General features: G+C 41.8%; 1 protein-coding gene across 3 annotated transcripts; it reads left to right on the top strand.

The window, feature by feature from the left end:
* The first annotated feature begins 3,790 nt into the window (after nt 1-3,790).
* nop9 (NOP9 nucleolar protein) lies at nt 3,791-8,187 on the top strand. 3 transcript variants are annotated; one of them, XM_014191540.2, is made up of 11 exons: nt 3,791-3,882; nt 4,327-4,696; nt 4,818-5,054; nt 5,156-5,383; nt 5,463-5,570; nt 5,736-5,877; nt 6,232-6,424; nt 6,673-6,933; nt 7,080-7,292; nt 7,453-7,558; nt 7,952-8,187. In XM_014191540.2, the coding sequence occupies exons 1-11, from the start codon at nt 3,820-3,822 to the stop codon at nt 8,104-8,106; spliced, it is 2,076 nt and encodes a 691-aa protein (XP_014047015.2). In that variant the 5' UTR covers nt 3,791-3,819; the 3' UTR covers nt 8,107-8,187. The 3 variants fall into 3 exon arrangements, with proteins under 3 accessions (XP_014047015.2, XP_014047018.2, XP_014047019.2); XM_014191543.2 differs by lacking the exon at nt 3,791-3,882 and adding an exon at nt 3,902-4,167; XM_014191544.2 differs by lacking the exon at nt 3,791-3,882 and adding an exon at nt 3,918-4,027.
* Nucleotides 8,188-10,299: the final 2,112 nt, after the last annotated feature.

Genomic DNA, 10,299 nt, shown 5'->3' with positions numbered 1-10,299 from the left:
CTGAATACAGTCTATAGAGTGTTCGCCTCTATTTATTTATATAAATAATACCTTTAACCATGATGATGTGATTAAATGTGATGACAAAGATAGAAATCTGGATGCACTGAATAGAGTCCCAATATGATCCATTATTATGATTGGAGGAGAATATTGGTAAAGGAAAATACAAAAGTTTGTCCTACAAAAGCTCACAAAGCGACTTATTCTTCAAAGTGCATATTTATACTCAAATGGGTCTCGTCCTACTACAGTACAGCTAACACAGTCTAGAAATGCAGAGAGTTCTTGTGATTGAGGCTGAGGGTCAAGAGTCAGGATTGGTATGTGCCTTAGTAACACCTCTTTGTTAAACAATAACTGAGTTATTTAGACCTCTCCCATTCCTGTTGAGGGGTTTACTACTTCAACTATAGGTGTAAGGAAAGTGAAGGACTTTTTTAGTGGGCAGCGGCAGGTATTTTAGGTATTGATTCCATATAATCACTGGAATGTCATTCTGTTTTTCTGACAGGATATGGGTTTAGTCAGGGCCGATTTTTATAACATTGACCACAGCCCATTACTTATATTTATTTTTATTTTTATTACAATCTGAAAGAGATTATATAGTCACATAATTCCCCAATATTTCAATAGAGCATATTGAAGAGTGTGGGTATTTTAATCATATGTTCTGAGGCCTGAAATGAAATGGAAATGGGCAAACAATGTTTAATATAGTGACTTATTGTATGTTGGGCTGGCTTTTAAGAAAGCAAAGCATCACAATTGAGAACATTCAGTAGGAAGTGATGCCTTTGACTGACAGGAAACGAGAAAACGAGAGCGATAATAATTTTGACAGGCAGCCAAGTGGGCAACTCCACATCGGAAAGTGTATGGAATAAAAATATATAGTGAAGATAGCCCAGAGAGCCTATAGATGAGTAGAGCAACATTAATGTGGACAGGAAGGGAGTGAGGAAATTATGAAGAAAACACATGATCTGTGTGCATGTTTTGCACATACATGTTTTACTGTGTCATGTCTTTCTTGTGTCTGAGGGTTTGAGTGCATTTAAAAGTTCTAGACAATGACCTGGTGACATCATGAGGGTGTTAACCTCACTGTGTGCTTTACACAGTGGTGGGAAAAGTACCCAATTTTCATACTTGAGTAAAAGAAAAAGATGACTTCATAGAAAACAACTCAATTAAAAGTGAAAGTCATCCAGTAAATGACTTGAGTAAAAGTTTTTAAAAGTATTTTGTTTGAAATATACATACACTACCGGTCAAAGGTTTTAGAACACCTACTCATTCAAGGATTTTTTTTTATTTTTATTTTTTTACTATTTTCTACATTGTAGAATAATAATGAAACATCGAAACTATGAAATAACACATATGGAATCATGTAGTAACCAAAAAAGTGTTAAACAAATCAAAAAATGTTTTATATTTGAGATTCTTCAAAGTAGCCACCCTTTGCCTTGATGACAGCTTTGCACACTGTTGGCATTCTCTCAACCAGCTTCATGAGCTAGTCACCTGGAATGCATTTCAAATAACAGGTGTGCCTTGTTAAAAGTTAATTTCTGGAATTTCTTTCCTTCTTAATGTGTTTGAGCTAATCAGTTGTGTTGTGACAAGGTAGGGGTGGTATACAGAAGATAGCCCTATTTGGTAAAGACCAAGTCCATATTACAGCAAGAACAGGTCAAATAAGCAAAGAGAAATGACAGTCCATCATTACTTTAAGACATGAAAGTCAGTCAATACGGAAAATTTCAAGAACTTTGAAAGTTTCTTCAAGTGCAGTCGCAAACACCATCAATCGCTATGATGAAACTGGCTCTCATGAGGACTGCCTCAGGAAAGGAAGACCCAGAGTTACCTCTACTGCAGAGGATACGTTCATTAGAGTTACTAGCCTCAGAAATTGCAACCCAAATAAATTCTTCACAGAGTTCAAGTAACAGACATCTCAACATCCACTGTTCAGAGGAGACTGTGTGAATCAGGCCTTCATCGTCGAATTGCTGCAAAGAAACCACTACTAAAGGACACCAATAAGAAGAAGAGACTTGCTTGGGCCAAGAAACATGAGCAATGGACATTAGACCGGTGGAAATTTGTCCTTTGGTCTGGAGTCCAAATTGGAGATCTTTTGTTCCAAACGCCATGTCTTTGTGAGACGCGGTGTGGGTGAACGGATGATCTCTGCATGTGTGGTTCCCACCGTAAATCATGGAGGAGGAGGTGTGATGGTGTGGGGTGATTTGCTGGTGACACTGTCTGTGCTTTATTTAGAATTCTTAACCAGCATCGCTACCACAGAATTTTGCAGTGATACGCCATCCCATCTGGTTTGGGCTTAGTGGGACTATCATTTGTTTTTCAACAGAACAATGACCCGACACACCTCCAGGCTGTGTAAGGGCTGTTTTACCCAGAAGGAGAGTGATGGAGTGCTGCATAAGATGACTTGGCCTCCACAATCACCCAACCTCAACCCAATTGAGATGGTTTGGGATGAGTCAAACCGCAGAGTGAAGGAAAAGCAGCCAACAAGTGCTCAGCATACTGTATGTGAGAACTCCTTCAAGACTGTTGGAAAATATTTCCAGGTGAAGCTGGTTGAGAGAATTACATTTACATTTACATTTAAGTCATTTAGCAGACGCTCTTATCCAGAGCGACTTAGAAATTGGTGCATTCACCTTATGATATCCAGTGGAACAACCACTTTACAATAGTGCATCTAAATCTTTTAAGGGGGGGGGGTTCGAAGGATTACTTTATCCTATCCTAGATATTCCTTAAAGAGGTGGGGTTTCAGGTGTCTCCGGAAGGTGGTGATTGACTCCGCTCTCCTGGCGTCGTGAGGGAGCTTGTTCCACCATTGGGGTGCCAGAGCAGCGAACAGTTTTGACTGGGCTGAGCGGGAACTGTGCTTCCTCAGAGGTATGAATGCCAAGAGTGTGCCAAGCTCTCATCAAGGCAAAGAGTGGCTATTTGAAGAATCTCAAATACAAAATATATTTAGATTTGTTTGAGTTTTTTGGTTACTGCATGATTCCATATGTGTTATTTAATAGTTTTGATGTCTTCACTATTATTCTACAATGTAGATAATAGTAAAAATAAAGAAAAACCCTTGAATGAGTAGGTGTTCTAAAACTTTTGACCGGTAGCTTAAGTATCAAAAGTAAATGTAAGTGTTAAAATATACGTAAGAATCAAAAGTAAAAATATGAATAACTTAAAATTCCCTATATTAAGCAAACCAGATGGCACAATTCGTTTTTTTTATTTACGGATAGCCAGGGGCACACTCCAACACAGACATAATTTACAAATGAAGCATTTGTGTTTAGTGAGTCCGCCAGATCAGAGGCACTGGGATGACCAGGGATGTTCTCTTGATAAGTGTGTGAATTGGACAATTTTACTGTCCTGCTAAGCATTCAAAAAGTAACAAGTGTCAGGGAAAAAGTATGGAGTAAAAATAACATTATTTTCTTTAGGAATGTAGCGGAGTAAAAGTACAATTTGTCAAAAATTATAAATAGTAAAGTAAAGTACAGATACTCACAAAACTACTTTAGTACTTAAAATACTTTTACTTGAGTCCTTTTCACCACTGGTTTTACTGTAATGTAATGGAATATCTGGACTCAGGAGAAATTAGACACTGTGACAATGATATTTTTATTTAATCAATTAAGCCCATTCATAGTCAGTCCTACTGTACGTCAACCAGCAACCACAATTCATGATTCGTTCTGTTGCCCTGTGGATAATGAAGCAAAGCCAAGAGCCCCCTGCTGGTTGATGAAAATAATGCACGAAATTGACGTCATCTTCACGCGTCAACAACAGACCATCGTTTCACATGTGAGTTGTTCCGTTAGCTAACTTTTTTAAATGTTATTATGTGTCTTGTTTTTGAGTCCATTCATATAGCTAGTTTATAAGTTATGAGACAATCAAAGATACAGACGATTTGAACTGGAAGAGAACGGTCGCAGTGATCTAGCTTGTTAGCAATTGATTCCATGGGTTATTCTTGTTAGCTAGCTAACGTCAGCTAAACCAAAACAGTTTATTCTTGTTGTTAGCTAGCTAGCTAAACCGAAGAAGATTCCGATTGTTAATGTATTGACAGCTCCTTCAATTTAGGTTGTTCTTAATAATCAAAAGTGTACTTTCAACGGACAAATATTTTAATTTTAATTTTTTGTCTCATATTCATGGCTGGTCCGTGTTAGTTTAAGAGTGAGCAGGGGGTAAGCATCTGCTTTTCATCTTATTCAAAAACATGCACATTGTTTTTTCCAGATAGAAGACACCAGTACCCAAGTAATCAAGTTGCATTGGTGTCCTTACTTTAAAATGCTGGCAAAGATGGAGGAAAACAACCAGTGGAGAGAGGCAGGATTGAAGAGGAAGTATCCTGAAGATAGAGAAAGAATGAGAGGAGGAGTGGGAGAAAGAGGAGATGAAGACAGAAATAGAGGAAGAGAAGCAGGTGAACGAGGAAAAGATGGAGAGGGAAAGAGAGGAGGAGCAGGTGGAAGAGGAAGTAGGGGTGGAAGAGGAGGTGGTGAAGGAGGAGGTGCCAAGAAGCGTCTAGATGCCTTGAGTGTGGGATACTTCCGCAGAGTGGGAGAGAGACTCAGCGAAGGCTTCACAGAGGACGAGGAGAGAGGTGAGAGCCCTTGCACAGGGAAGGAGATTGGGTCAATTATGTGCATAAATGTTTGCATGAGCATACAATGCTGTGACCTTTACAACATAGCTTCACATCTTAATGTCTTCCTCCCCTATAGTTCTCTTTGTGGAGAACGTGCTGACGGAGGTCAAAGGGCAAGCTGCCCTGGTTGCCATGGATGTGACAGGAAGTGTCACCCTCCAGCGTCTGCTCCCATTGGCTAGCCCCGGCCAGGTGGGGGAGGTGCTGGCTGAGCTTGGCGGAGAATCGGGGTCCGATTTTAAGACGGTGTCATGTGACAAATGTGGGGGTCATGTCTTGGAGAGCGCCCTCAGACAGATGCCCAGATGGAGACGTGAGTCTGATTGTGACCAGTCTGAAAACAATTCCTAGCACCTGAAATGTCAAGATATAATAGAATGACATGAAATAAATCTCCTTTATATTGTCTCTTAGAAAAGAGCTCATCAGAGGAGGAAAAGACAGCTACCACAGAAGGAGATTCCGAGACGGAAGGGGAGGATTGTGGGATACTAGAGGCCCAGGTTCTGTCCCTGTGTCACGTGGTGATGGAGCACTGTGCAGAGTTCATCAGACACACACACGGCTCCCACGTGGCCCGCACGCTCATACATGTACTGGCAGGCTGCCTTGGTCCAGCCCGCACCGACACAGCACGCCCAGGTACACACATACACGCACACAATTATCCAAACACACTCATACACACAATAACTTATCTTGACTGTGTATTTTGTTTCAGGTGTAAAGGACAGGAATGTCACCACTCAGCTGACCTACTTTGAGGCGCCCACATCATTTTGGTGGGAACTAAAAACCCTGTCTACCTCCTTGATGGATAATGTCAATGGTAAGTCTTCTGTCATCAAGCTACAGTACATTGAAACCCCTCATTGCACTTCGCAGTACATCTTCATAGTAGATCTTTACAGTACATACTATTGGAGATGTTTCTTGCAAGCAAGTCACAATGGCATTACATGATCTATCTCTCCTCTTCCATCTCTCCCATCAGTGTGTGTGACTGATGCAGTGGCTAGTACAGTGTTCCAGACCATGTTGACGGTGTGTCACAGAAACCGACCCAAGCTCTGCAAGCTGCTCACCAAAGGTATCGTGGAGTACCTGACATCACTCAGCTCTGCTCCTGGAGTCAGGTCAGTGAGATTTCCTCTAGACATTTGAATCAATGTATCTTTGCCCTTTTTTTATTAGGGCCCGGACGATACCAGTATTACAATATATTTCCATGCCAAAAATGAAAACACAAAGTAGACTCTTTGTTTAAAAACCTGCTGTATGTAAAATATTGTGTTCTGTAGCTGGGAAAAGAAATGTGACTGGATGACATAATGATGTTTAAAACATTAGGGCTGTTTTCCTAAAGAAGTTAAATCCACTTCGTGTTTGGTTTCCTTGCCACGATACTTACGAGTATCGCTGTACTGGTATCGTCCCGGTCCTACTTTTTATACTTTTGGATATCTTGTCTTTGTCTCCCTTTCTCTTAGTCCTCTCTTGGTCTTTCTGAAGGACCAGGCCTCTAGTCGGCTAATTGAAATAGTCCTCCAGTTATCCCACAAGGCCTTGCTCCGGGACCTCTATAAGAACCACCTCCAGGGTCAGCTGGTAACCCTGGCCATCCATCCAATCGCCAACTTCCCCATACAGAGACTGACAGCAGCCTCTACCAATTACAAAGTGGTATGCCAATATGTATACCCCCTATAGTTATTGCTGTGATTAAGTTTTTTGTATGCATCATGGTTACTTAGTGTTATTCATACAGATACCATACTATTAGTCTTGAAATCCATAAGATGGTAAATACTGATGAATTTAATCTGTATTTATCAGGGTGCATGATAAAACAGAACAAAAGTTTACAATGACAGTGGTAACTCTACCTCCACTATTTGTCTCTTCCTCCCTCCCTCTCTCTCTCTCCACAGTTCCTGAAGGTGTTTGATGAGCTAGCCGAGGGTTTGGAGGCCATCTTGGCAGCAGGTCACATGGGTGTGATCGTCCAGCTGACAGACAGCTGTGCAGAGCGGGAGGAGAAACAGGGAGAGATGATGCAACGCCTCCTTAATGCCTTTCACTGTGCTGAACCTGCCTCTCGACACACCGCCTGCCTGCCTCTTTTCCTGTCCCTGCTCACACACGAGGTGTACTACAGCTCAGAGGCAGCAGAGGGCAACACACAAACAGAGGTATTGGTCTCAAAGTCCCCAAATGAACGTGATGTTCTGAATACACCCACCCACCCACCCTACTTTGGATCTGACACCAAGCATATTGTGTCTATCCATAAAAAGACCAACACTATCGTCTTTTGTATTCCCTCTTCCCTCCCTAGCGCCCCCTATCCTCTATCTGTTACCATGGCTCGCGTCTGGTCCAGTCCCTGGCCAAGTTCAAAGACCGCTCCCTGCTCCTGAACAGCCTACGCTCTCTGACCCCCGCTGACCACCTGACCCTGGGAACCGACCAATCAGGCAGCCACGTTCTGCAGCTCCTGGTGACATCTTCCAGTGATAAGGGGAGGGGAAAGATCCTGAGGAGACTGGAGGTAGTACTTGCTGGAGAGATGACAACCTAAACAGAGTACTTCCTCTCATTGTTAGTCATGGTCCAAAGCTGACTGTTTTGTTGATCACGTTCTCACAGCAGTCCCCATATCTCCTAATCCCCTGCTTCCTCTCCCTGCCATGTCCTTACTTGGCTCCCAGGGCCAGTATGTCCAGATGGCCTGCTCCAGGTATGGCAGCCGTGTGTTGGAGGCAGTCTGGAACAGCGCCACTGTCCCCCAGAGACAAAGCATCGCTAAGGAATTAGGTAAAATCTACAGAAATGTGTTAGTGTTGCTGAAGTTAAGTTGTCACCCAAGAATGGGGCTACTCACTAGTTCACTGGTTAGTATTGATTTCATTGTGTTGGGGGTTGTGGCAAGCATATAATCAAATTCTGTCTTAGGTTGGACCACATAGACCAACGTTTCCCAAACTCGGTCCCGGGGACCCCAAGGGGTGCATGTTTTGGTTTTTGCCCTAAAATAATACATTTGTCTTCAAGCTTTGATTATTTGAATCAACTGTGTAGTGCTAGAGCAAAAAACCAAAGTGTGTACCAATTGGGGTTCCCAGGACCGAGTTTGGGAAACGCTGTTTTTAGAGACCATGTGTTTTGTTTTTAAATGTCATTCTTGCTCTCTCTCTCTTTCTCTCTCAGTGCCTTGTGAGACACAGCTTAGATCAGGCCAGTTTTCTCGTCACGTTTGGGCCAAATTTGCACTGACCCACTTTGTGAAGAGGAGGGCCCAGTGGCAGGAAGTGCAGACGGGCGAATCGAAGAAGAGGAAGCTCTTTAGTGACATTCTGGAGTGAGAAATTGTGCTGGGAATTGTCTTCTATGGAATTTCAAAGTGATTTTTCTACGCGATCAAATAAAAAGTATATAAACATCCACTCTTCATTTGTATGCATGGTTAGGAGTGATACTAAAGTACACTAATTTCCCAATCTCACATTAAGATTCACAGAAGTCATGCTTAATTGTATAGAATTGCAGTATATTTTTCTAGCATTTTAGAATGAAAATCCAGACATTTTTTTACTATACCAACACTATTTTAGGGGTCTGTAATAAGGCATTTATAAATTGTGTGTTCACCATTTATCAATCATTACTTTCACATGAATAAATCATTAGTATTGTTGGTCACTAAAGTGAGTGCTATTTACAGTGCCTTCAGAAAGTATTCAGACTGACTTTCCACATTTTGTTGCGTTAGCCTTATTCTAAAACAGCTTTTTCTTTTAACGCATCCTCTACACAATACCCCATAATGACAAAGCAAAAACAGGTTTAGACATTTTTGCTAATTTATAAAAACTTAAAACTGAAAGATTACATTTACATAAGTATTCAGACCCTTTACTCAGTACTTTGTTGAAGCACCTTTGGCAGCGATTACAGCCTCAAGTCTTCTTGGGTATGACGCTACAAGTTTGGCACACCTGTATTTGGGGAGTTTCTCCCATTCTTCTCTTCAGATCCTCTCAAGCTCTGTTAGGTTGGATGGGGAATGTTGCTGCACAGCTATTTTCAGGTCTCCAGAAATGTTTGATCGGGTTCAAGTCCGGGCTCTGGCTGGGCCATTCAAGGACATTCAGAGACATGTCCTGTAGCCACTCTTGCGTTGTCTTGGCTGTGTGCTTGGGGTCATTGTCCTGTTGGAAGGTGAACCTTCGACCCAGTCTGAGGACCTGAGTGCTCTGGAGCAGGTTTCATCAAGGATCTCTCTGTTCATCTTTGCTTCCCAATCCCTGCCACTGGAAAACAACCCCACAGCATGATGCTGCCACCACCATGCTTCACCGTAGGGATGGTGCTAGGTTTCTTCCAGACATGACGCTTGACATTCAGACCAAAGAGTTCAATCTTGGTTTTATCAGACCAGAGAATTTTGTTTCTCATGGTCAGAGTCTTTAGGTGCCTTTTGGCAAACTCCAAGTGTGCTGTCATGTGCCTTTTACTGAGGAATGGCTTCCGTCGGGCCACTCTACCATAAAGGCCTGATTGGTTGAGTGCTGCAGAGAAGGTTCTGCCATCTCCACAGAGGAACTCTAGAGCTCTGTTCTTGGTCACCTCCCTGAACGAGGCCCTTCTCCCCCGATTGCTCAGTTTGGCTGGGCGGCTAGCTCTAGGAAGAGTCTTGGTGGTTCCAAACTATTTCTATTTAAGAATGATGGAGACCATTGTGTTCTTGGGGACCTTCAATGCTGCAGAAATGTTTTGGTACCCTTCCCCAGATCTGTGCCTCGACACAATGCTGTCTCGGAGCGCTACAGACAATTCCTTTGACCTCATGGCTTAGTTTGTGCTCTGACATGCACTGTCAACTGTGGGACCTTATCAAGGATGATCAATCAAGGATGATCAATGGAAACAGGATGCACCCGAGCTCAGTTTTGAGTCTCATAGCAAAGGGTCTGAATACTTATGTACATAAGGTATGTTTTTTTATTTTGAATAAAATGTGCAGAAATTTCTAAAAAACAGTTTTTGCTTTGTCATTATGGGGTATTGGGTGTAGATTTGATTAAAAAAAATTAGAATAAAGATGTAATGTAACCAAATGTGGAAAAAGTCAATAGGTCTGAATACTTTCCAAAGGCACTGTATATTTATAAGTGTCTGAGGGACCAGTGTAATTTCCCACAAAAAGGTTGGCATGCCATTGGTATACAATCCTGTAGTACCCGGTGTAAATAGCTAGTTTACTAACATTTACAAATATGGGAGTAATGATTAATAAATGGTGAGCATACAGTTTGTAAATGCCTTATAAATGGTTTATTATGATCCTTAAAATAAAGTGTTACCAAAATCCTTTATGCAAACTACCATAAAAACTGTCATAAAATACAATATTTGTTTATATTATCAAGAGGAAATGACCAAACAGAAAATTGTGGCCCTGAGCAGCAGGTGTGTTGATGGCACCTCATTAAAAGGTTCTCTGGTTGTTTGTCAAAGGAGGTGAAAGTTGGAAAACAACTATAAGGCTCTCCATC

This window comes from Salmo salar, chromosome ssa03 (assembly GCF_905237065.1).
Source record: "Salmo salar chromosome ssa03, Ssal_v3.1, whole genome shotgun sequence".
Classification (NCBI taxonomy): Eukaryota; Metazoa; Chordata; class Actinopteri; order Salmoniformes; family Salmonidae; genus Salmo; species Salmo salar.
Note: the sequence above shows the minus strand (reverse complement) of the source record. Positions and strands in the feature narration are given on the sequence as shown.